The sequence below is a fragment of the Meleagris gallopavo genome, chromosome 2 (assembly GCF_905368555.1).
Source record: "Meleagris gallopavo chromosome 2, MGAL_WU_HG_1.1, whole genome shotgun sequence".
Lineage (NCBI taxonomy): Eukaryota > Metazoa > Chordata > Aves > Galliformes > Phasianidae > Meleagris > Meleagris gallopavo.
Window position 1 is genome coordinate 105,009,724 of NC_139405.1, and position 26,484 is coordinate 105,036,207.

The following is a 26,484-nucleotide window of genomic DNA, read 5'->3' on the forward strand; positions in this document are numbered from 1 at the left end:
ATATATATATTTTGGAGGAAAAACTGATGCCCATCTTTGTGGCTCTCCTTTGTCCTTCATCTCCTCCTGAAAAGCAAAAGAACAAAGGTGGGAGATGGCCATTACAGCATTGGCAGGCTCTGTCCTTTCAGCATGTGGGAGCTGTAGGGAGGGAAGGAGCTGGGGCCACACCAAATGAGTTGGGATATTTCTTAAAGCGACTTTGCAAAGAGAATTCTGGGAAGGAGGGAAAGAAGAGATAGATAAGGTTGTAGTGCAAGTTGGACTGCTCTGAGGAGAGCAGTGATATGTGAATGTGGCATTTTATTTGATATACAACACCTGCATGGCATTGCACAGGAGGGATGCAAGTACTGACTCAGCCTGAAGGAACCAAGCTGGGAATGCAGTTGTTATCATGGGACTAGAGGGAATTTGCATGGTTTGTCTCAGAGTTAGAAGAAACACTGAGTGTGCAGCTTCAACTATACTGCTCAGTTATGTGATCTGGCATGCTTTAAATGCTTAAGTGCCTTCAGGAGCAGCACAAGCGTTCATTTCATCTTAAACATTAATTTCTTCACTGTTTTGGATTTCCCTTGGCTTGGCCTGAACTACAGAAATTTGTTTGACTGTTGCATCTCCTCTTGTCCTTTCCCTTTTTGCTCTCTGTGTTGAGCTGTTCCACCTGCATTCTTCAAAAGCTCAACGCATTTGAACAGAGAGCCTTTTGTCAGGCACCAAAGTGGGGTAGGGCTGAATGTTACAACTTGCACTGCTTCCCTGGGCAAGATCATAAAAATGTCTCTTAATCTTCTTGGCTTTCTTTTTAACAGTGAAAAGCATAATCTGTAGTCTGGAATTGACTTTTCATCCTAGGAGCTGCTAAGGAGGAGTAAGATAATTTTAGAGTTAGGCTGAGCAGAGTTACAGACTGAGCAGCCTACAGGCACAAATGCTGCTGTTGCTGATCAAAAGCAAGGAAGTTTCTCTTCCCCTGTCTTCCAAGGAATCACAGAATCACAGAATGGCCTGGGTTGAAAAGTACCCCAATGCTCATCCAGTTCCAACCCCCTGCTATGTGCAGGTCACCAACCAGCAGACCAGGCTGCCCAGAGCCACATCCAGCCTGGCCTTGAATGCCTGCAGGGATGGGGCATCCACAGCCTCCTGGTGCTATCACCATTTGCACAAAAGGCAGGACAGTATGAGAGAGGCCTGGAACTGCTGAGAAACAAACAGCCAGCTGTAGTATAGCAGTCCTATGAAATTATACCTATTTAAGTAGATTTCATTCATGTTGTTTGGCCTTAGTTTATCTGTACTGTCTTTTGAGGAGTTTGGCAAGACCATACTCAAAACCAGACTTGCTCTTTGCAGTGATAAAGAACCTTAAGCACAGCTAACATACCCTCTAGGGTACAAGGAACTTTGCCAGTGGAGATTCAATTATATTTGTGTTATTTCAGATGTTCTAGTGTCTTCTACCCAACTTCCAGCTGCCATGCCTGATGGGAGCAAGTTTGCACAGAGCCTGCATGCTGTCTGCTGTGCCCATCAGAGGATGGATCTTGTGTCAGATTGTCCAGGTGCACGTGGATGTCCCCACCTTAAGATAGTCTGACAGTGTAGGACAGGGGGGAATGGTTTTAAACTGAGACAGGGGAAGTTTAGGTTAGATATTAGGAGGAAGTTTTTCACCCAGAGGGTGTTTCCAGCTCTCAAAGCAGCTTACTCTTCAGTTTTGGTTACAGTAAGATTTAGATTTTTCTATATATAGCCATTTCAATCGTGTCCTGCCCATGCAGCACAGAGTGGAGATTAAATGTGTTGTTAATCCTGCAAGGCTGTGCAGAGCAGGCTGGGATGAATGTAATGGACTGGTTAGAAAAATCTGTCCAGAGTTCACATTAGTGTACCTTTCAGTATTGCCATTGGCCAAGAACTGTCACCTTTCCCCTTCAAGTTATTGTCTGAAATATAAGTTAGGGAAAAGAAGTGGCTTACTAAAATGCCTCTGCTACTTCTCCAGTTTGGAGGTAGTGGAATAATTCAATAATTCTTACACTGTTTTGTTGTATTCTAATTTGTTTTGATACTATGTAGTTGGAGGGGACCCTTAAAGGTCATTTAGCCCAATGCCCTGCACTGAGCAGGGACACCCACAGCTCCATCAGCGCTCAGAGCCCATCCAGCCTGACCTTGGATGTCTGCAGGGATGGGGCACCTCCACCTCTCTGGGCAACCTGTGCCAGTGCCTCACTGCCCTTATTGTAAACAGCTTCTTCCTTATATCCAATTGAAATCTTCCCTCTTTCAGTGAGAAACCATTTCCCTTGCCCTGTCACAGCAGATCCTGCTGAAGAGTCTGTGCCCTTTCTCACTGCCCCCTCTCCTCCAGGCTCTCAGCCTGTCCTCATAGGAGAGGTGTTCCATCCTTGGGATCATTTTGGTTGCCCTAAAATAGTGCCACATGATAGTAAGAAGGTAGCACGGTTTATCAACGTGCACCAATTTTCACGAGCCTGTAAATCCCTGCTCTGTTTCTTTCCTTATATTTCACCTTTCAAAATGCTTAATTACAGCTGCATGTTGGCTAATTGTGATAGATTTTCCCTCAGTGCTTCCAAGGAGCTATCACCATTATCACTGTTACTTGAACCTGTTATCAGACAACAAGTAGCACAAGATACCACTTATTTTTCTGATTAGTTTTGTTCAAGCTTTCATTTCCCGATGCTTTCTGGTTAGGTAAAGACAGGCATACTTGTTGTAGCTTCACTGTGCTTGCAGCTGTATTCTTGTAGCCTGTGAGTATATGTGCCTGAGGTAGCACACATGTTGGGATTGCTTTCTGCCTGCAGATACACCCTGCTGATAGAGCTGAGATTTCAACAGGAGACAAGATGATGAGGAAAGAATGTAATGGAAAATGTCCTGTGTTTGCATCTTGTAGAAACAATCAAAACGAAGAACCTAGCCTTCCTGAAAATAATTCAAGAAATAGATGATTTTCAGATGATCTAATCAGTAAAATAAACTGTATCTTAAAAAATCAGTTTTATTTCTGTACTGTGAAGGAGTCTTGCATTATCCAGTATTACCCAGATTGTGTCTCATCAATTGAATGCAGGTTCTTCATATTATGCTACTAAATAAGCAGCTAGCAGTTCACAATACGTCTGTCATTTAAACAAGCAACGTAAAGAAGTTCACATGATGTTTATTGGAGAATATTAGTCTAAGCTGGGATCCTCAAAGGTGTTTAGCTATCTAATTCCCATTGATTCTGATGCAGATTGCATACATAAATGTCCCTTGTGAGTCTTTGTTGTTGTCCCCAGGCTTCTTGATTGCCTGTCTTCCTAAAAACCTAAGTGCTGCATTATGATGATCACATCTTCCAAGAGGCATTGTTCAGGAAAAGAAGGTTATGGTTATGGTTGTGGAAGCCCTAAATCCTCATGAATCAAATTACTGCTGACGTGTTCTACAAAACTGCTAGCTAAAGCTCTTGAATTCTCTCTTTTCTTTTGTAGCCATTTCATCCGATGGTGAATTTGGAATGTTCCAGAGATTTTCGACCATTTCTTTGTGCCCTCTACGCTCCTGTGTGCATGGAGTATGGCCGTGTCACTCTGCCATGTCGCAGACTCTGCCAAAGAGCATACAGCGAATGCTCCAAACTCATGGAGATGTTTGGAGTCTCTTGGCCTGAGGATATGGAGTGTACCAGGTGAGCGAATTGTTGTTTCACAATCCCGGACTGAAATTTTAGTACCTTCTGGGATATTTTATGATTTGAAACAGATATTGTTCTTTCCTATGAGAGTGGTGAGGTGCTGGAACAGCTGCCCAAGAGGCTGTGGATGCCCCGTCCATCCCTGGAGGTGTTCAAGGCCAGGTTGGATGGGGCCCTGGGCAGCCTGGGCTGGTATGAAATGGGGAGGTTGGTGGCCCTGCCTGTGGCAGGGGGTTGGAGCTTCATGATCCTTGAGGTCCTTTCCAACCCTGGCCATTCTATGAGGAAACTAGATTCATATTTCTGTCATCTTCCCAAGAGATTAATTGAAAATTTAGATATGCAGTTGCTGTAAGAAGTGCATACATGTTCTCATCCTAATGAATGAATATACCTATTTTCCTCATCATGTATGCAGACCTGGCTTTTTCTGGAATACCAAAGTAGAATACACGGCGCTAAATTCTTCTGAGAGGCATGCAAAGCTATATATGCCTGGAGATGAAGGGTCAGTTTTTCTGAGGGGAGCTGGCTGGGTTCAACGAGCATCTAAGATCTCAAAGCTCTGTTTTCAGAGGGTCTGCCTCATGTTGTATGGAAAGATGTTGGAGGGAGGTTGTGGAGTCTCCTTCTCTGGAGATGTTCAAGTCTCGCCTGGACGCCTACCTGTGCGACCTGGTGTAGGGAACCTGCTTTGGCAGGGGGTTGGTCTCGATGATCTCTAGAGGTCCCTTCCAACCCCTACAATTCTGTGATTCTGTGATTCTGTGATTCTGTGATGTTTTCAGCTTTACATTACAGAAATAATGTTACAGCAAAGTATTCCATGATGTTCTAGTTTATATGAAATTATGTATCTGAAATGGAAAACATTCTCTTAGTGCTTTTTTTTTTTTTTTTTTTTAAATAATGACTTAACAGCTAATAGCATTCAGGAGTGCAATCAGAAGAAATACTCCCTTATTGTTGAATAGGAAAGAATAGAAAACAAAGAAAAGCTTTAGTTTTAGCAAAGAGTAAGTCAGAGGATGTTTCTAGGTCCTGATAATAGAATCAAAGATTGCTCTGTCTGTGCTGCAAACAGATGCCTGGGCCCTATAGGTCCTCCTAAGACCAACGTCAGTAGTGAAATTTCAAAACGGGAGATAAAACTCTGAAAGTTTTACTCATGCTTTGTTAGTGTCAATACACCAAAACATGCACTGTGGCAGAGAACCAAGCATGTTTAGTTTATGCTGCGCTTGCTGAGGCAGTAATGTCTAACAGAGGGAGGAACCAAACAGCCAAACTTACTGAAAGTAAGGGCACACCTTGCCCTAATTGTAGAAATATCTTCATTCTAATTTCAATGTATTAATGCTAGTATTAATGCTAGTTGGATGTTTGGTCTAACTGGTGTGGTATCCTGCCTGATAGCAGCTAGTAGGGTTGTTTAGGGAAAGGGTTTTAAGTGCTCTATAAAATCATTCTTCCTTGGACACAGTAAAGCTAAATGTAGAGACTTCCTGACGTGAATTGTGTATCTTCACTTTTATGCTTAAGGCCTCAACATTCCCCTTATCCATTTGTTTCTCTATTTTCACACGTATTTTCACACTTATTTTATAGTTTCAACATCTACTGCAGTCTGGGACAGTAAGTTCTAAAGCTTGTTTATGTATGGTGTAGTGATTTGTGGATTACCTCTTATGTGGATTGTCTCTGTTTTCTTTCCAGTCACTGTGCCTGAAGTCAGACAAGTAAATGAGGCTAGTAGCCTTTGCACATTGCACGTGCCTTTCTTGTAAATCATTCTTTCTTGCTTTCTAGATTCCCGGATTGTGATGAGCCATATCCTCGTCTTGTTGACCTCAGTTTGGGCGGGGAGCCCACAGAAGAGGCCCCCATGGCGGTACAGAGGGATTATGGTTTCTGGTGTCCTCGAGAGTTGAAAATAGACCCCGATCTGGGTTACTCTTTCCTGAGGGTACGGGACTGTTCCCCTCCTTGTCCAAATATGTACTTCCGGCGTGAAGAGCTCTCCTTTGCTCGCTACTTCATCGGAGTCATCTCCATCGTCTGCCTTTCTGCTACCTTGTTTACTTTTTTAACTTTTCTGATCGATGTCACAAGATTTCGCTATCCAGAAAGACCGATAATATTTTACGCCGTCTGTTACATGATGGTGTCATTAATCTTCTTCATTGGCTTTCTGCTTGAAGACCGAGTAGCGTGTAACGCGTCTAGTCCTGCCCAGTACAAGGCTTCCACGGTGACGCAGGGCTCTCACAACAAAGCCTGTACCATGCTTTTCATGGTGCTCTATTTCTTTACCATGGCTGGCAGTGTTTGGTGGGTCATTCTTACCATCACGTGGTTCTTGGCAGCCGTGCCAAAATGGGGCAGTGAAGCGATCGAGAAGAAAGCGTTGCTCTTCCACGCCAGTGCCTGGGGCATTCCAGGAACTCTAACCATCGTCCTCTTAGCAATGAATAAAATTGAAGGTGACAATATTAGCGGCGTATGTTTTGTTGGCCTCTATGATGTGGATGCATTAAGATACTTTGTACTTGCACCCCTCTGCCTGTATGTTGTTGTTGGAGTTTCCCTTCTGCTAGCTGGCATTATCTCTCTCAATCGGGTTCGCATTGAAATCCCATTAGAAAAAGAGAACCAGGACAAGCTAGTGAAGTTCATGATCCGGATTGGCGTGTTCAGTGTTCTGTACCTCGTGCCACTGTTGGTTGTAATTGGCTGCTATTTCTATGAGCAGGCTTATCGAGGGGTGTGGGAGACGACGTGGATTCAAGAACGCTGCAGGGAATATCACATCCCGTGTCCTTACCAGGTGAGGAAATCAATATCAAGTGTTGAAGTGTTCAGCAGTGCAGAAACTGGATGTTGTGGGGCTGTGTTAAGACTTTATTGTCATCTTTATTGAAAGTGGTGCTATTCCCATAAGGGAAGTTCTTGCCCTGCTCGAGTTATTGGGATAAAGACTTAGACCTTCTGGAAGATTAAGTGTGATTGGAAAATTGGAGCTTTGCATCAGCTGTTTGGTACTTCTTTGTTATAGATAATGTCTTTGGTGTTTTTTGGCTGTGTAGAACCTGCACAGGTTATAAAGATGCTGTTTTAAACCAACTTGGTGAACAGATCTTAGTGAGTTTATTGTTGGTCTCTAGAGATGTGGTAGAAGTTTTGGCATTTAAGCTGAGCTGTAATCAGCCTCCTTACTGCTTTTTCTGGATTCTGTTGGTCTTCCCAGTTCTGTTGCCTTGATCAGCTTACACATTCTGTCTTGTTTTAGAGCAATCCATGCACATGTCAGAAACAACTACGTAAAATCTGATTTGAAATGTCTCCTGAGAAAAGTCAGAGCTTACAGCTCTTCAGTTCTGTCTGTAAAGAAAATTACGTGTACCTGCCTGCTGTTTAATTGAGCTGTCGCAGGGACAGGAGGCAGTTAAGAGCATTAGATATCAAGCTGCCCACCATTTACTTCATTATTATGCTATTAGAATTGTAGATGAAGTATTGTGTTAATTACTCAAATCCTACTTTCCTTTTTTTTTTGAGCCAAAGTGGTGAATTGGATTTGGGATGATACTTCTTCTGCAACTTATTCAAAAGCAACTTTAATTCAGAAGGGCTGTACAGCGACCGTCTACGTGGTGCTGTAAAGATTTTTAAAGTCAGTATTTTGTCTCTAAAGCAGTTGAAACACCAGCTGGATCATCAAGGCTCACATTTTAATGCAGAAAAATATCACTTTGAGGTTTGGCTTAGTTTATGTAGCTTGATAATAATCCTTTTATTACCTTTTAACCCTTTTTATTGTTTTCTCTGTTACATTTTATTAGGGTGTGACTCTTCCCTCCCATCCAATGTGTGAGCATTTTTATGGCAGGAAATATCTGTCAGAGGGTGTGTTCAGTTTCATTTGCTTGATTGACTCTTCATTGCTGCAGTTTTTAATATGTTAACTTGATTAATGCATACAAAGAGAGAAAGAGAGAGATGTGTTTTTCACTCGTTGTTTTCAAATGCCCTTCCATATGTCTGTCTGAAATGTATATTGCTTTCTCATAACATAGAAGAAAAACTGTTTTAAACGTTGAAACTTCTGATGTCTCAGCACCAGAATCCTGGTTTGTAGAAGATTAAAACGTGTAAAAGGCTGCTCAAGTCTCTAGCAAACCATTCACATAATGGCTCAGCAGGAGTCAAAAGAACAATAATGCTTTCATTCATGTCAAATTGGGTTGAAGGACCCATAGACCCTAGGGAGTGTTAGAAAGGTTTTTCTTCTAACCCATTCCATTTTTTTTTCTTCAGCTGAACATGCTTCTCCATTTAAACTATCCTGACGTAGAACTGCAGCAGATGAACAAAGCAGTGGGGAGAAATCATTTTATACTTAGTTTGTGCAAGTGAAATAAATTATTAAATTAGAGGAACCTTAAAGCTTTCTAGAGAGTGTCACTCACTTAGCAATAAGATGGTATTTTTCTCAGCCTTAATGTTATTTAACTCTACTTTCAAATGTTTGAATTTCAATTCTGTCATGCTTGAAGAAAAGTTTATCCTAAGCTGAGTTGATTCCACAGTAAGTATAGGGGTTTTCTGTGCGTAACTCAGTTGGGTTTGTACTGGAGTTTGCTGCTTGTGTAGGTGTGCTTTGTCCAACAGCAGCAAATCTGAGGTTAAAAATTCATTGATCCATTCAACCGTTGCTTCAGCTTTGTCATCACAGGATGATGCCACAGTAAATCATTCTGAAGAACCGCTAATGGGGGGTTGGAATCTGCAGCTGATACAGCACGTCTCTCCTGGGTGGCTCCTTGTGCAGGAGATAATCGTGCTGCAGATGCTCCTGGCTGCTGCCAAGCCAGAGTGAGCCTCAGCAAGTGGGGTTCAAGTGAAAAATGGGCAAATTTCTTTGAGTGCTTTAAAATGGGCAAAATTGTTTCTGAAAGATCCCAAATTAGAGAAAGCAAATAGAGACTTCTATGCTTTGATTTTCTGGCTACCTGCGTGCTTCTGGGGTCAAGCTGGCTACATATCACTGTGTTATTTGTGGGGTCTAGGAGGCACTTGTTGCTTACCTTGCAAAATGTTTAGCTCTTCTACTTGCTGTCTGTCCTGATAAAATTAAATCCACGCCATTCCTGCTATTTCTGTTACTCTGAGCAGTGTAAATCTTGTGCATATTAATGAAAGCTTTTTTTTTTTTTGGCCACAAAGATATGAAAATATTCCAATATTCCCTCTCTTTGAGGATAAGATGCAGGGCAAACTGGAGCTAGTGTTATCTTAGCTTGCCTTCTGTCTGCACTTCTGGTTCCTGGGAGAGATGAAGAAGCATGGGAAGGTTTTCTGAAAGCATGCAGCAGCTCTCCTCATGAACACATCTTGGTGCTCACGTTTCTCTAGAATTTTTGGCTGCTGCAGGTCAGGTAGCAGCTTTAGTCTGGGCAGCAAATGCCAAAAACAGACAGCAGTCATCCCTCTTGTGCTGTGGTTGTGAGGGCACAGACCTTAATCCACCAGAAGTTGAGTGGAGGGAGTATTGTTCTCTTTCGTATCCTGTAGCAACAAAAAAACCCAACACAAAACGAGTGTTGAGAAGTAATTATTTATGGTACGTACAAGAAATGCAGTTGTACTTTCCCCATGACAGGAGAGATGCACTGTTTTTGTGGGTATCAACTTTATAGAATGGCTTAGGTTGGAGAGGATCTTGCAGACCATCTGGTTCCAATCCCCTGCCATGGGCAGGGCTGCCATCCACTAGGTCAAGCTGCCCAGTATCCCATCCAACCTGGCCTTGAGTACCTTCAGGGATGGGGCATCCATAGCCTCTCTGGGTAGCAGTGCCAGAACCTCGCTTCTGTCTGGGTAAAGAATTTCCTCCTAACATCTTACCTAAGTCTCTCCTCTTTTAGTTTGAAGCCATTCCCCCTTGCCATATTGCTATCAGACCATGTAAAAAGCCGGTCCCCTTCCTGCTCGTAAGCTCCTTCTTGTACTGGAAGGCTGCAACGAAGTCTCCCTGCAGCCTTCTCTTCTCCATGCTGAACAAGCCCAACTCCTTCAACCTTTCTTCATAGCAGAGGCACTTCAGCCCTTTGTTCATCTTCACAGCTCTCCTCTGGCCCTGCTCCAACAGCCCCACATCCATCCTGTACTGGGGGCCCCAGACCTGGACGCAGTACTGCAGGTGGGGCCTCACGAGGGCAGAGTGGAGGGGGGCAATCACCTCCCTGCCCTGCTGCCACCCTCTGCTGATGCAGCCCTGGATACTGTTGGCTGATTCATGCCCAGCCACTTGTTCGCCAGGACCCCCAAGTCCTTCTCTGCAGGGCTGCTCTCAAGTTCTTCTCCCAGACTGTATCATGTCAGGGATTTCCTTGACCCAAGTGCAGCACCTTGCACGTGGCCTTGTTGAACCTCATTAGGCTCATGTGTGCATTTAGACAGGTTTTGGGGAGTTTAGTATCAGCCTGGAGAAATTTCTTAATTTAGCTTAAAATATTAAAGCTTTTATATTAGATCATCCTTCTTTCAATATGAATGATGACAAATTGAATACCTTATTACCAGAAATAATTATTTTATGCTAGAAGGACCATTACAGTAATTGCAGTTTCCAGTCAGGATCACTCCTCTGAAATACCTACTCACAGCAGCCTAACAGTGCCTTAACCTGTTCCTCTCCATTCTCAACATTGTGGGGACATTCTTCTTGTTCTCGAGGGGCAAATTACATCTTTGTAATTTACTTTCAACACACCAATATTAAAGGAGAAGCTGAATTTTATGTTGATTCCTCACTTTCCATTCATGGCCATAAAAAAAAATGTATGCTTGGCCTCAAAAAACATGGATATTCTTCTGGAAGGAGAGTTCCTGTAGTGGAAAATAAAATCAGTTTGCACAGCCATAGGGCCTCCTATTCCCACCATGAACATGTAGCATTTGAGCTGGGCTGTGTGCATTAAAATTCTGACCTGGAGGATGTATCTCTGATGTATGATCTTTTTCATGAGAGTGTAGCACCATTTTTGCATCAAGGTAAGGTGCAGTATTGAAGCAAAAAATCAAGGAATGCAATCATAAGATAATCACATCTACAGAATGTAGATGTACAAAGAACAAAGGAGATTGGCAGAGTTTTCATAGAACCATAGAAGGAAGGGACCCTACAGATATCTCATCCCAACCCCTGTGGTTCCTCTTTTTGTTCCTCTTGGGAGTGACAAAGGCAATCATCCTGGGACACAGTGATTACTCCCATCTATGGACATTTGTCTTAAAACTGACAAAAAATTTGGCTACAAAGGGAAATAGATACTGAGGAAAATCTGTCTCCAAGGTTGGTTCAACTCTTTGAAAGGGTAGATGACAGCAAGACAAGGGAAAATGGCTTTAAGCTGAAGGAGGGAAGATTTAGGTTGGATGTCAGGGGGAAGTTCTTTATATGAGAGTGGTGAGGTGCTGGAACAGCTGCCCAGAGAGGCTGTGGATGCCCCGTCCATCCCTGGAGGTGTTCAAGGCCAGGTTGGATGGAGCCCTGGGCAGCCTGGGCTGCTATGAAATGTGGAGGTTGGTGGCCCTGCGTGTGGCAGGGGGTTGGAGCTTCGTGATCCTTGAGGTCCCTTCCAACCCAAGCTGCTCTGTGATTCTGTGATTCTCTGATTGATTGCAATGTACGTTCCTCTTACAAAAAGTCAGCATTCCAATGGTCAGTCTGGGCTTGCTCTCTTGGGATGGCAGACTGTGACGTTAAAAACTTTTACCTCTTTTCTTACTCTGATAGTTGAACTGTGTGAAGTAGTTTTGGCCTGAAAAGGTTAATTGGACTGATCCACAAAATCAGGTATTCTGCAAAATCAGAAAGGTCTTGAGTTAAGATACATTCCTGTTAGATCTGAGCGTACCCAGACTCCCCACAGCTTTCTCAAATGCCTCAGGGCTGGGCTGAGTGCTGTGCTGGTGGGAAAGACATCTAATTTAGATGTTAAAGAGAAGCAAGAGGAAAAAAACTATTTCAAAGGCATTTGCTATCCCAGTGAGTCTTTGAGAAATGAAACCGAGCGCTCTGAATTATCTTTGCTTGTGATCTGATGTTCACAACTTGCCCAACCACGTGGGCAAAACACATTGGGTTGAAACACTTTGGTGCTTAACTTGCTGAGAGTAAACACAGTGCTCCCTGCTTATCTTATAGCTGTTAATTAGGAGGATGGAAGGAGATGTGGGTAGCACGCTTGATTCACCGTAGATGGGGAAGACTTGCTGGCAGGCTAAGTTCAGAACAGACTGCAAAGTCTGGTTTTGTATTGGAAACTCACTTTCTTTTGTATTTCCTGTTAGGATCTCGGTTTTGTGCTGGGTGCTGAATATCCACACTGTTTGCAGCATATTTAACCTAAGCAGCACTAAGCATTTGCACGCTGTCTGCATCTCTTTGTCGTACATTTCTGCAGCTTTTGGGCTTGACTTCATACAAGCCAGTGCAATTTCAGAGGTAAAATATTAGGCATATACTAGATTGAAATCAGTGTGAAGATGGAAAGTAGAGTTACTGAGCACCATTCAGTTAGCCCATTCCAGATGTTTCTGGCTGAGGTGGTTCTCTTAGCTTCCTTTTCTGCTTTGAAGCAGAGATAGGGGCACTGCTGTACTGCTTGGTTTGTGTTCTGATGAACTGTACCCTGGCTTGATGTACTGCTTGGTTGAAGAGGTCACATTTGTTGTTATTTAGATGTATCCTAATATCATTAGGATTTTTTGCTGGAAAATTCTAGGGATGTTTTGGAGACAGAAAGAACAGAAGTTGGGTTTTGGGATGGGTTTTTTTGATGGGTTTTTCTTGTTTTTTTCTTCCAGCTTTTCTTGTTCAGATTGAGGATATGCATCAACACCCTTTAAACACTTTCTAGATCCTGAAAGAAAATGCTTTTTGCTCTTCTTGGTAAAGAAGACATAAATAAGAATCTAAGACCACAGTGCTTGGAAGGACACAGGACTGTGTTTGGGAATCCCACAGAGATCATTTTGCTTTGCTAAGCATAATACAAATGTGCTTCCATTACTGATGGAGAAGACGATTTTCGCACGAACCCTGAGCACAACACAGCTGTTTTTGCTGCTGACCTTCTGACCGAGTTCTTGAAGCAGTTCCTGTGCCCTGCCTATCTTCTGAAGTCTTTTCTATTTTCCTTACGATCTTGGCCTTAAAAAATTAGAACCGCCACGATATTTTTAAGCAGTTGACTATTAAGAGGGATGCCTTAAGAAGATGTAGAGCCAACTGCCATTTCTAGCAGCAACACAAATAGTCTCTCCCGACTTCTTTTTCCCCCTCTGCTTGATCTGTCTCATTCCAAGCGCCAGCCTTGCTCTGCAGCAGTGTCAGATGGGCTTTTTCTGAAGATGGGAATTCTCACCCACTCACTTCTGCTTATTGCTGGTGTCAGGGAGAAAAGAGAGGATTAATGGTGGTTACCTAAGCTACCAAGAGCTTAAAAAGAAGGAATGTTTTGTGGAGGGAGCCTCTTCCCTGTCGGTGGCAGTTCTGTGTATCTGGTACAGGCACAAGGGAAGCCAAGTACAGGCTTGCTAATATATATCTGTTAACATTTAAATTATACTGCATTATAGATTGCAGTTAATGCATTAATTGACAATTAGCTTTGGAGAGCTGGATTTCAATATTAGCAGTTATCTCAGCTTTAGGATCAGGAATTTGTCAGGTTTCTTGTTTCCCTTTTTCCCAAATACACTTTTTGATCCGATCCATTTTTTTTACTGTGAATTTCCAAGGTGGCTCTAGATGTGTCAAAATGAACTTTTGAGATCAATATCTCTTCATTTCAGACTCCTGGTTGGCCAGCAGTTACAAGGTGCTTTATCTGCCTGGTTTGCATCCCTCTGTAGAGCTGCCCACATAACGGGGGCGGGGGGACCATTTTGAAGTGCATTTAATTCCCACTTGGCACGGGTTGGTCCTTGCTTTGCTTTCTGCCTGGTGCCCTGAACACACACTGCAGGAGCACTGAAACCAGAGACCACGCTTGGCTTCTTGCAGAACCCTTTCAACACAGGGAAGCTCTTTTACAAGCAGGTGCCAACCGAGAAGCGACGCTGGTGGTAAAGAGCTGGTAGGCTGTGAGCCAGGCGATGGGAGCGTGCACTCATCTGCCTTCATTCCCTCACTGCTCAACTGCTAGACGTTTCAGCCCAGGTTTTGCAGCCCGTGCTTGGGTTTGGTTTCTCCATACACAGCACAGACTTTCCCCCCCCCCCCAGACTTACTGCTAGGCATTTGAATGTGTGCTGGGGATTTAAACTGTGCGATGGTGAAGCTGAGTTGCGTGCGGCTCCGAAACGCTCCCGTAGCAGAATGTCTTTTCCCATGGCTGCACTGTGGGTGAAGGGTAACCCTTGTTGACACAGGCTTTATTTTCACGCACAAGTGCTTTAGGACAATTGCACACGCAGACCGAAGAGAAGAAAAGATGGGGCTTGCAGACATCTTAGCAAAAACAGTGCCAAGAAGTCGTTGTTGTGCCGTAGGCTCTGCTTCTTTGGGCCCGCAGATGAAGCTGGGTAGTTTCCCCAGTTGAGTTTGCAGCAATACAGTGCGTTTTCCGGTTTTTGTTGTTTCCTCTACTAATCAGGGGTTTTGCCATGATATTTTAAATACCAAATCTCAGCTGTTCTACCATCTGTGTTACAGTGGGCCTTCAGAAACATATGGGGGAGTGCACTAAGCTGGGTAGAGAAAAGAGGCTTTGTTAAGAGATGTCTTAGACCGCTTGTGTGTGGCACAGGCATAAAGAGAATAGATTTAGAGATGTCTATAAATCTTCATTTCTCCTCCCTCTTTTTCATTAGTTGTTGTTTAGAATTCCTCTTAGAAGAGGTAATGGATTTGCTTAAATCTGCCCTAAGGAACTGCTTCTCGTTGAATTCAATTCAATTCAATTATTCTGCCCTCAAAAAAAAGAAGGTGAGATAAAAACATCTTTTCCTTATTGCTGTTTACTCAGAAGAGACCGAGCAAATGGGAATGATGAGCTGCGCTTCTCTTCAAAAACAAATCAATGCCGACTCTGAAAAGCAGCGTTCAGCCCAGGGTTACTCAGTGTCCTAGCAGTGCTTCGGGTAACTCCTCCTGCCTTGAATGCCCAGGAAAAATTGTATATTCTATCTAATTTCCTGGAATTCTCTTCAGCTTTACTAATATCAGTGCTGTCTCCGTGCACATCTAGGACTGATTAATCCGACAGACTATGCACCATATTCTCTTATCTCACCTTCACATGCATATAATTTCCAGTGCATTAACATATTGAGTGAAAGCAATCATTTCATCCATGTGAGTCATTTCTTTTTTTTTTTTTTCCTAATTGGATTGACTGAGCTAGAGACAAAGGGAAGTGCTGATTTCTCAACCATTATCTTTAGGCAGGCAGAGTGGTCCGTGTACCTATGTGTGACTGCTCAAGGTCACCTTTTTTTCCTATTTTCCTTCTGTGATTTGTCAAAGGAGGTCAGACCTTGCTGTTTTTGAGTTCTCAATTTCACTCCGTTCTCTTTTTAATAAGTGGCTTTCGTATCTAGAACAGCCTTTAGTTCTGATTATCAAGGAAGCACTCTTTCTTCCATTGAGTTTTCACTGCTATTAAAAGGCTAGGAAAAACACTGAGTTAGGAGCTCTGACTTCACACAACCATAGAATCTCAAGAGACCTGGAGTCCAACCCCCGACGTTGGGTTGCACAGGTTGGCACCAGGCATTCACTGATGATTCTGACTCTTTTCACTGGGTTTCCAAGTTGCTTTGAGGTGTTGGACAGCCATGCCAAAATGGCTGTGGGCCAGCTGGCAAGTATCGTAGAATCACAGAATCATAGGATGGCCTGGGTTGAAAAGGACCACAATGACCATCTGGTTTCAACCCCCTGCTCTGTGCAGGGTCACCAACCAGCAGACCAGGCTGCACAGAGCCACATCCAGCCTGGCCTTGAATGCCTGCAGGGATGGGGCATCCACAGCCTCCTTGGGTTGAACATCTTTGGTTGGGATGGATGTACATTTCTGCCAAAATCTCAGCAGATGCTCAACCCCGGTGTTTGTGTGCCTAATCGTTCTGCCTCGCAGTGAGTTCCAGTCGGGTGGCTGTCCTTGTGCTCTCTGGTGTTTCTTGGCTGTTGTGGGGTTGATCTTATCAGCTCAGAGATGCTAAATGGCATTTCTACCTTTCTTCCTTTTCTCACTTGTGTTTTCCTTGTATTGTTATTTTTAAGGCGCTTTTAAAACCTCGGTCTCAGAAGAGTGAATTGCTTTGAAACAGACAGCCCTGATGGTTTTACCACTGACAGCAGTTTCGTTGGCTTTCCGGGAAATTGTAATTCCAGATACTGTATCTGTGGTGCCACAGGGCACAGCGTGTGCAACAAAGTCCAGCTTCCACTGTGAGCACTTTGAGAGATTGCTTAGTGGTGTCATGGAATGAAGTTCAGAATAGTCTGCAAATAGAAAGGTACTTAATAGGAGGATAATAGAGAGCATTCCCAAATCAGAGGTAATGCTTTGAGCACACAGTATTCACAATTGAAGTTTGGGACTTGTCTTTCTAAAAATGCTTTATTGTATGTGCTCAGCCTGGTCTGCTGGTTGGTGACCCTGCACACAGCAGGGAGTTGGAACTACATGATTATTGTGGTCCTTTTCAACTCAGGCCATTCTACCATTCTGTGATTCTCAGCTTTAATACACAAAAATACTTTCATCCCTAATCCTGGAGCAGCTGCTTTGAGAGAGAACTCGGAGCAGTTTTTAGGTAGAGATGTGATATGAATAACTCTGTGTTCCATGCTCTTGTTTGAGAGAAGCTGAGGTTGGAAGCGGTGGGCATCACGTAGCCAAGCCTTGTGGTCAAAGCGTAGGGCTTTCCTAAGGAAACCCAAGCAGGATGTATGGGTGTGCATAGCCTTGCAGAAGAAGGGTAAGAAGGGATGCAGTTAGTTTTCCAAAGCTGTAAGGAGCACTGAAAATAGCTGCTAAAGTCTAAGGCAGTGCTGGCAGGGTGGCATCGTGCTCATGCATGAAGCACAATTGGAAATGAGAAAATTACACAGGTGCTGAGGGCTGGAGCTGCAGAACTGAGTGGGCTCACGTGCCGTTGCTGGCTGCTGCAGCAAGGGTTGAATATGTTCAAGAAGGAGAATATAAAGCCAAAGTGGATGTTAATGCTGCAGAGGTTTTAATCCAAATGCAGCGTCAGTGGCGGAGTTGTCACAGGAATCTCATTTTCTGGTCCATTCGGTTTTTTGTTTGTTCTCTGGACTCGCTGCTTAATTCCAAGTGAAGTGCTAATATCTGAAGTGGAGAAGCTATATTTCTCTGAATGGCAGCAGGAGCTTCTGGTACAAATCAGAGCACAGGCACTTGGGCAGTCTCTCTAATTACAAACCATTGCTAGCGCTTAAAAAAATCAGTTGCTGCGATTGAACGCTGTCTTTCATTTCGAGATAAAGCCACCAACTGCACGACGTCCCAACAGCTTCTCTGACACGCAGCTTTCCCTTGGCCTGTTCTCCCAGCGGTCGTTTCCTGAAGCTGCAGATCAGCAATCCTAGGATTGGCACAAGATAGCTGCAGGACCTGGTGCAGGCAGGAGCAGCCAGCAGCACGCCTGCTTACAGCAGCTCCTGGCTGCACTGTGAGTAACCGCAGGGCCTGAAGGGTGGATGCGTTGGAGGGGAGGTGTCAGGCTGCAGCCATGAGTCAGGACCTTTCTGCTTGTCCTGTGGGAGCCCTTTTCAAGGAGATGGGTGATGAGAAGCCTGCAGCCCTGTGGCAGCCGCTCCTCTGCTGCGTTACCCAAAGCTGTTCTTATAGTAGATGATGAGGCTCCGATGCAGATAAAAGCTTCTACTGAAAACCAGTGCTGATCTTCTGTGAATCACAGAATGGCCTGGGTTGAAAAGGAGCACAGTGCTCATCCAGTTCCAACCCCCTGCTATGTGCAGGGTCACCAGCCAGCAGCCCAGGCTGCCCAGAGCCACATCCAGCCTGGCCTTGAATGCCTGCAGGGATGGGGCATCCACAACCTCCTATGGAGTGAATAATTTCAGCATGGCAGAGAAACTCAAACAAAGTCCTTCTAAAATATAATGCTTTGTATTTCAGAGGTACTGTAGAGGCAGGTTTCATAAGGATGGGTTTCTCAGGCACACAGGTTGAATTCTTGGGGATAAAAAAGTGCTTTGGATGCGGATGGCATTGTGAGACAGATATGTGTTGCTGGAGCCAACGCCTGGCATCTCTGGGAACATTTCCTCCAGAATGGCCTCTAGCCTATCGAGGTGGTAATCTGAAGGCTTTTATTGCATTGCTTTATTTATTATTAGCTTGGGTCAGGTTGGCCCAAGTTGCACAGACTGAACACGCTGCTTTAGTTTCCACTCTGGGCATACAGCAACTCGGTAGTTATTAAGTAATTCCGGAGAATATTTGCTAATGTTTTCTCATAATTGTTCTGACAAATGTTTTACTGTGATCCAACGGTCGAAGTTAATGGATGGATCTTTTGTGTCCCTGCAGTAAGCAGGAAAGTGCAACTGAGAGCAAGAAACAAAAGGCATCAGTGTTCTGGTGTGACAGCTCCCAGCCATTCTGCCATGCAGGACCTGAATGTTGGTATTTATTCTGCTCAGAACAGCGTTGCCATGCAGCTTCTGGCATTTAGAGCCAGAACAGCTTCCTTCAGTTTCTTTCGGACGTCTCCAGAGCCTGCTGTGACTTTTTCACACAGACCTGACCCATTCTGAAGCTGCTGAAGGATGGATGGGCTGTCTTCTTCACCAGCTCTTACATCAGGGCTACATCAGCTTGGCTGTTCACAGTTGCTTGGAGTTGCTCAGTTCTTCAGCTTGTGCTGCCCCTTAGCCAGGGAGGTTGCATGGATCCTCATTTGCTTGTGGAGTAAAACAGGCGAGATTCTAATGAACTGAAAAAATAATTTGATTTTACAGAGAGAAATGCAGCTGCATTTTGCTGGGAAATGAGCAGCACGTGTATAATCTGAATTTCAAAGCAGTGACAGTGATGGAAATGGTAATGAAAGTGAGACTGTCGGATCAGATTCCCTTTGGTCTTTCCCCGCTTCCTCTGCTTTCAACAAAAGGATGAGTTAATTTGAATTTCATTGCTTTTCATCCTTAGGGAAATATCAAATGATCGGCCTTATTGTGGAACCGTGCCCCAAAGGAGGGGGACAGGTGTTGGGTTTGTGCTTTTACTCCACATGTGCAGCAAGCTCATTAATTTGTGATTTCATACGTTGCAGCAGGAAGAGGCCACTGGTCTCTGTCACTAAAAAGCAACCGTGATTGATCGTTCAAGGGCAGAAGGGGAAGATATTCAGAAATTAGTTATATAAGCATCTTAAATTAACAGTGTGCCTACAAAGAGGCATTGTTTTTCCCCAGAGGAATGCTGAAATGGATGTTTTTAACCTCCTTGCTGAACACCTGCTACTGTGGGTTCGGCAGGGAAGCGGTGCGTTCGCACCGATGTCTTTCTGTGCTCAGCAAGGGAAGCGATTCACACCCTGCACCAGCCCAGCTGCAGCACCAGCCTGGCAGATGGGAGCAGGGCTGGATTGTGAAGCCTTGCTATCACGTATGCAATCTTTGTAGCTGACAGAACTTGTTTGCTGGTCTTTGCTCAGCGAAGCATCGGTACCCGTGCTGCTGGCGGGACGTGCCTGAGCAGAGCAGAGCAGAACAGAGCAGAGCAGAGCAGAGCAGAGCAGAACAGAGCAGAGCAGAGCACACCGCCTCTATTGCAGCTCCATCTCAGCCTGTTCCCCTGCTAGCTGAGTGCCTCTGAAGGCCTAGAGAATCATAGAATCACAGGGTTGGAAAGGACCTACAAGATCATCTAGTCCAACCGTCCTTCCATCACCACTGTTACCACAAGAACTAAAACCACATCTCGTAGCTCCTCATCCAGACAAATGGATAGAGCAAATGTGGAGGTGCCCTGGATTTCAATAGCAGGACTCCACAGGTAAGCATAAGGGAGCTGCTGTGTGGTTTTACTGCTATTAAAAACCATGCAATCATTTCTTTGTCTTAATGAAAGAAAATGGCAGCATTTGGGTTTGGAATTACATCAGTGCCATACTTTTTGGAAATGAGCTCAGAGGCTTTGGGTTTAAGCACCTGATAGTTACAGTTTTATATTCCTGGAACAGTGATTTCAAGTCTTATTTTTCCTTTGTTAATTGCAATCAGTGTCTCCTAATCTGCAGAGATGTTGTTTAAAACAGGTGCAGTCACTTTAGTATTAATGATTAGGGAGCCCACCATGTGTTCCTGCTCAAATTGCATGCAAAGAAGTTCATGGTTGAGTGGTGAGCACACTGAATAGTTTGCTCTGAGAGCAAGGTGCTCCTCTTTTCACCCAGAGGTATTTGGTGAATTGATTTCAACTTCTGCTTGGAATGATTTGCAACACCCTGCAGAAATGCGTGGAGCCAGAAGCTTTGCTATCAAATGATTTGATGCAGTGTCTTCATGGAAGTAATATCTGCTCCTTAGTGGGATAAGGATGCATGCTGTACACACCACCTCGTTTCTGTTGACTGTAGCATAAAGCGGTCTGACTCAATCCAGGACATAAAAATGCCCTTTCAGAGCCCCTCATCACACGCTGGCCTTCAGTGCTCCAACTCTCATTTTGTTTTCAACACAAGAATGGGAATTGCAGTCACCTGAGGCAGGCAGCTCCGCCACGAGAGCTGGGCCAGCGGGCAGCACGGTGTGGAAACACAACAATTTACCTCAGCGTTGCCTACATTAAGTGATGAGTTTCACCACTTTTTCCACTTCATGCCGCATTTGCGCATTATGAAATGAGATAATAGGGTTAATTTCTGAGAGCTTAATTTTGCTGGATAGGTTTTTATTGGGTCACCATTAATATATTGATATCCTTTTCTTGGGTGAAACCTCACACAATGGCTCCAAAGCCACCCGGAAGACTGATGCTGTGTGGTCACATGCACGCGAGGGCCGGGAGGTCTGCAGTCTGATGTAAAATGCATCAGGCAGTGCTGAGGAGAGAACTCACCTGGGAAGAGCCTTGATCCCATTTCATGCAGAGATGAACTCTGAGAAATAGAATCATGCTTGTGATGCTTCTAAGTTAAATTCTGCATCGTCAGTTCTTCAAGATTTGTCCTTGACAGCTCACTTTTTGTTGTTGACTCCACAAAAGGCCTTGATGCCTATTTGTTCCAGAGTGGCACGAACAGACCTATCTGGAAATTACGTTTTCGGATTTGCTCCCACATCTTTTCCTAACAACTCATTTTTGGATGAATATTTGCAAAAATATGCACAAATATTCACAAGAATTCATCTGGTCACGTTGAATAAATGCGGGGAGGTCAGAGTTGGCAATAAGCAGGTCGTCGTACCTTGGTGATGCCAAGGGAAGGAAAGCAAGGGTAAAGCCCACCGAGAATGGCAGGGAATAAAGGGTCAGCGTTGAGCATCCCATGAAGCCTTTCACTGGGATTTTTCCCAACAGCGAATGTAACACCTGGTTTTATGTAGGTTAGTTCTGTCAAAGAAATAAGTCTATAATTTGCAGACTAGAAAGTATTTCACAGTTATTCAGGGCACAGACAAAAGACCAGAAGTACAAATAAAGGCTGGGACCTCACAGCAGTTGGGGCTTTTGTTTCACTCCGCAGTGGATCGTAGTCACATTCAGTCATGCTCTCTGGAGCCATGAAACAAAGGAACCCTGTTGATGTTTACTTTGGCTCAAGGCACAGACAGTTATTTTAAATGAGTTAATAAGAGGAGAAGCGAGCTATGGTGGTTTGTATGATGTTCTTTTTGGTCTCTTTCTCTCTGCAGGTCACTCAGATGAGTCGTCCAGATCTGATCCTCTTTCTGATGAAATATCTCATGGCTTTGGTAGTTGGGATACCCTCTGTCTTCTGGGTTGGAAGCAAAAAGACCTGTTTTGAGTGGGCCAGCTTTTTCCACGGACGCAGGAAAAAAGAGTGAGTACTGAGACAAACAAACCAGCTGAGTACTGACTGAAGTCCTCCTCCCTTGTGGTCCTGGCAGTATTTTGATGAGTGTTCTGTGGAGGCACGGCCAGGAGCAGGTAGCAGAGCAGAGGAGGACAGCACAAGCAATAGCTTCAAAAATAAAGCCCTAAAGAACAGTCACATTTTTAGCCATTATTTTTCTTTGGTCCCAGAATCAAATTTACATGGTTCTGTCAGTTTTCAAAATGAAAATCAGGTTTCAGTTAAATACTACAGCTTCTCTGCTGTACACAGAGTAGTATTGAATTGAGGATTGTCATTTGTAAAGGTACCTATCTAGTATCTAGTCCACTGAATCACATCGTCATGTGGGAATTAAACCTAAGCTGTTTTCACCATGTTAAAAGCAATTGTCTCTACGTTTAATTTTGCCATATGCATCTGACCTTAAAGCTCAAGCGCTCCGATAAAATTACGGTAAGATTGTGTTATAGCTTCATAAGGCCAAAATTAATTTAGGCTGAGATATGGCATAAATTTAGAGACAGTGTATTTGATTATATATTAGCCATGAATACCTGGTTTCATAATCATAAATATTGTCTCATAAGTGGCTGTTTCAAAATAGGTCTGCAAACATAGCAAGTCTTTAAGTGGCTGCCCCATGGCGTTGGCTTGGCCATCCATAGCAGAACTGGCCCTCTCCTGAGTAAAATGACTTCTGTAGAGTTGGAGCAAATGTTGATTTCTCCAAAAGTGAATCTGGTAGGACACACACATGGCTAACAACATTTAGTACATCAGGTACGGAGAGTGTGAAGGAGTCAAGAATATGAACTTTGCTGAAATACCCAAATTCTAAACGCTTTAGAATTAGGCAAACAAAGCCATTATAATGCGAGTAAGTCCTGCTTGTAAAATACTTGTAGTGCTGTGACTGTGATCATCTTACACCTCTTATTGCAGTAATTGACATTAACTATTCAAACCTCATGCCTAATTCAGAGTTGTCAACGAGAGCCGTCAAGTGCTGCAAGAGCCAGATTTCGCTCAGTCTCTTCTGCGGGACCCCAACACGCCCATCATCCGCAAGTCCAGGGGCACCTCCACCCAGGGCACCTCCACCCACGCCTCCTCCACCCAGCTGGCCATGCTGGACGACCAGAGGAGCAAGGCAGGCAGCGTGCACAGCAAAGTGAGCAGCTACCACGGCAGCCTGCACCGCTCACGCGACGGCCGGTGCGTTTCCTTCTCTTACATGTCGTGCGTGAAGTGGGACGAGCTCTGAGAGCGGCATGGGGAGGCGGTGGGGTCACCATTCCTGGAGGTGTTAAGGAAAATGGAGATGTGGCACTGAGGGATGTGGGCAGTGGGCACGGTGGGGCGAGCTGGGGTTGGACCAGGTGACCTTAGAGGTCTTTTCCAACCCGAGTGAATCCAATTCCGCAATCTTAACACATGGGAAAGCAGAACTCTCCCAGACTGCATGCTGACAATAATGATCCCCTCTGTTTGCACACCAGGTACACCCCCTGCAGCTACAGAGGCATAGAGGAAAGACTCCCTCACGGCAGCATGTCCCGGCTCACCGACCACTCCCGGCACAGCAGCTCCCATCGGCTCAACGAGCAGTCGCGCCACAGCAGCATCAGGGACCTGAGCAGCAACCCCCTGACACACATCACACACGGCACCAGCATGAACCGCGTCATCGAGGAGGACGGGACCAGCGCTTGAGCCTGGCGGCGCTGCTCAGCATTACGGCGCCTCTGGGCAGCTGCTGCTTTCGTGCATCGGGGAGCCGAGGCCGGCTTCTCCGTTCTGAAGCCACGGTTCTCATGCCTGCATCAGAGCTAGTGTTCAGCAAGCTTGAGTCGCTGAGCACCCAGCTGCCTGCCTCGTTTGGGCTCTCTGTAGGTAATTATTTATTTGATAACTGTTATTTACCCATCAGCCATTGTTGCTGAATTCCTTATTCTTGAAGAAAAACCTTCCCCTCCCTCCGATGTGTCGTCACATCAGCAGGTGCCACCACGGACAGTCACACCCATATGTTTTCTAATGGGCATAAGGAAATTCTTGGATATTGAAGGAATTCCTCCACATCTCTGACCCGATAGCAAAGCGATTCTTGGTTTCACAGAGGGAGGGGCCCCGTGCTCAGTGCTGGACAAAGGACGTCTGGGAGATAGCGGCTGCGTTTGTAACGGATAACACTGGAAATGCAACAGAGGAGCAGCGTTTGGGAGGAGAGAGGAGATGGCTGAGGATCACCAGCTCCTCCCAGGGCTGCTCAGGCTCAGCTGTGGGGATGGGTGGAGGGAGGGGGAGGAAGGAGGCAAGGAAGGGCGCTTTTTGTATAACTTGCATTTGTCCTTGCTTTTTTTACAAGATACTATTTAAATTTTCTACTTGTTTACAATTTATGTAGGAAGAGAGGAATTTTAAAACCAGTTATCTAGATAATATTCAGCCACTTATTTTTAGATTATTGTACAAAAGCTGAGATTGCCCGTTCCCAATCTATTTAAAAACAGAAAGAGCTGAATTTGCCCCCCACACCGGGCTGGGCAGCCTTCTCACCAACAGAACAAACCCTGCTGACCGACCCACGGAGCAGGTGAGGAATGCTGGGGCTGAAATGGCTGCGAGGAGCTCCCTCAGGGCTGGGCTGTGTTCCTGGGGCTTTGCTCTGTGCTGAGGTCGGGCACTGGGGCACGGTGCTGAGCCCAACCCCCCTTGCTGCTGGAGGAGCAGGCAGGTATCCGTGCTCTCCTGATCAACCTCTACTCCGGTTGTTTTCATTCCCTACCATAGGTTCACAGCAGAGAATTCTCAGTTTGGGCTTTTGTGGTGTGTGAATGGTTTGTAGGGTACAGCAGGTCTGCTGGCCCAGCAGGCAGAAGTCAGGGTGCGTTCCTGATGGCACAGTTGATCTTCGGAGGCGTCTGCTGTCAGACCCGCTCAGCGCGAGCAGCGCTGGCTGCACCTAAACCTACCTCAGTAATGACTGCAGATCACTGCTGGGATACGAATGCCTCTTTTTCATTGTCCTTACATAATTCCCTCCTTCACCTGCTTGAGGCGCATCGAGAAGCCTCTGTACATGTTTAGATGGCACAGCCTCGAGGGCAGCAACAGGGCAACAAGCGCCACGCACACTGCAGAACTGAGCAGCGCTGCTGATGACTCACGCTAATTGCAGCTGATGACACAACAGCAGGGCACGTAGCCGGGCTCTCTTTGAGATCACAGGTTGCTCTGGGACTCACGGTGGATTTAGAAATACACGTACTAACTTCTTGCTTCAAAGGGAGGGTAGTTTTTGGAATCTGAATCTGTAAAAGAAGCCAAATATCTGAGTTCTTGTAAACACTGAACTGACGAAGGTCAAGTGTTAACATTGATCTCCTTGGCTGAATTTCCTGTGCTCCTTTCTTGTTAATTGCAGCAGTGCTTTGACTTGCTTAGAGGCAGGGAGGGGAGTGGGGGGGGTCTGAAGTACATCCTCCCAGAAATTAGCTAATTTGTGAGGTTTAATCCCCGTGTTGTTTCCAGGTGGGGTATTTAAGCAGTCCCTTGCTCATCTATTGCATACACATGGATGGAGAGTGCTCTCGTCACCCAGAAAAGGGATTAAGATGGAAAAACTTGGGCTTTTTGTCACCCTTACCTCTGTAACCCTAAGCTCTTCCTTTTATCTTCCTAACCTGAACCAACACGCTACTCCTGCACAGCATTCCTCCTCCCTGGGACTCAAAGACCTTCTTCCCAGCAGCCTGTTTCAGGGGGAAGATGGCCTCACCCTGGATGCACTCGTGGCTGGGGCTGCCAAACTTTTGCATCTCAGGGTGTGGGAGATTTCTGGGTGACCTGGGCATGTTTAGGTGCTTTCCTGTTAGCATCCCATCATGGAATTGTGAGTCAGTGCTGTGCTTGCGCTGTAAGGAAAGGCAGCAAGGATCCACCTCCCTATTCAGTCCACAAGGGTAATCTTTTGGGGAGCCTAAAAGCCAAACTGCAGCAAGAAGCCTCAACTGTCTGTAAATTACTCTGCTCTCAAGTGCTCTGCGTTTTCTTAGCACCTAGACCTCAGCTTAGCAGCACAGGCGTCAGCTCTATCGGTTGTACAAACAGCACCCGAGGACAGCCGAGCAGCACCTGCTGCATCGGTGCCTGTCCTAAATCCAGCTGGAAGCTGGGCACGCACTGCCAGGTGCTCCCAGCCCGGGGGCTGCTGGAGGAGCCCACAGCTCAGCGAGGTGCTTGCAGCAGAGCACCCCAAAGCAGCAGCAGTGGGAAGCGGGCGCCCGGGCTGCAGAGCATCCCCACGTGCTTCAGCCCTAACGACCGAATGTAGACTTGAATGTGAAATTCCCCTCCTATGCCAATGTTTTATAAACAGATTGGGGTTCATTGTGGCACACGGCGGGATGTTCTGTGTGCATTTTGTGCAGCCCACGGCTGCAGGGCCGTGGTTGCTCATCCGACGCTTACGTTGGGGCTGTACCTTCATTTCTGCTGCTGTGCTCAGCTCTCCGTGGGCTCAGTTCCAGTAGTCCCGTGTCGCTTCGGTAACGTTTAATTTTTAGCACTTTACCTGTGAGTGTACAAACTGGTTATTCTGTAGTAGGTGTACATTTTCATTTTAGACCTTTAAGAGTTTTTAATAAAACCGTGTAAAAATCCCA

General features: G+C 45.2%; 1 protein-coding gene across 2 annotated transcripts in view; it reads left to right on the forward strand.

The window, feature by feature from the left end:
• The window catches only part of FZD3 (frizzled class receptor 3), a 50,638-nt gene extending 24,154 nt beyond the window's left edge, over positions 1–26,484 (forward strand). For both annotated transcript variants that reach the window (XM_085218271.1, XM_085218272.1), the window contains exons 3-7: positions 3,519–3,715; positions 5,531–6,548; positions 21,654–21,802; positions 22,799–23,032; positions 23,317–26,484. In XM_085218271.1, the coding sequence (XP_085074397.1) occupies positions 3,519–3,715; positions 5,531–6,548; positions 21,654–21,802; positions 22,799–23,032; positions 23,317–23,530 (1,812 nt within the window). In that variant the 3' untranslated portion in view covers positions 23,531–26,484. The remainder of the gene's footprint in view (positions 1–3,518; positions 3,716–5,530; positions 6,549–21,653; positions 21,803–22,798; positions 23,033–23,316) is intronic.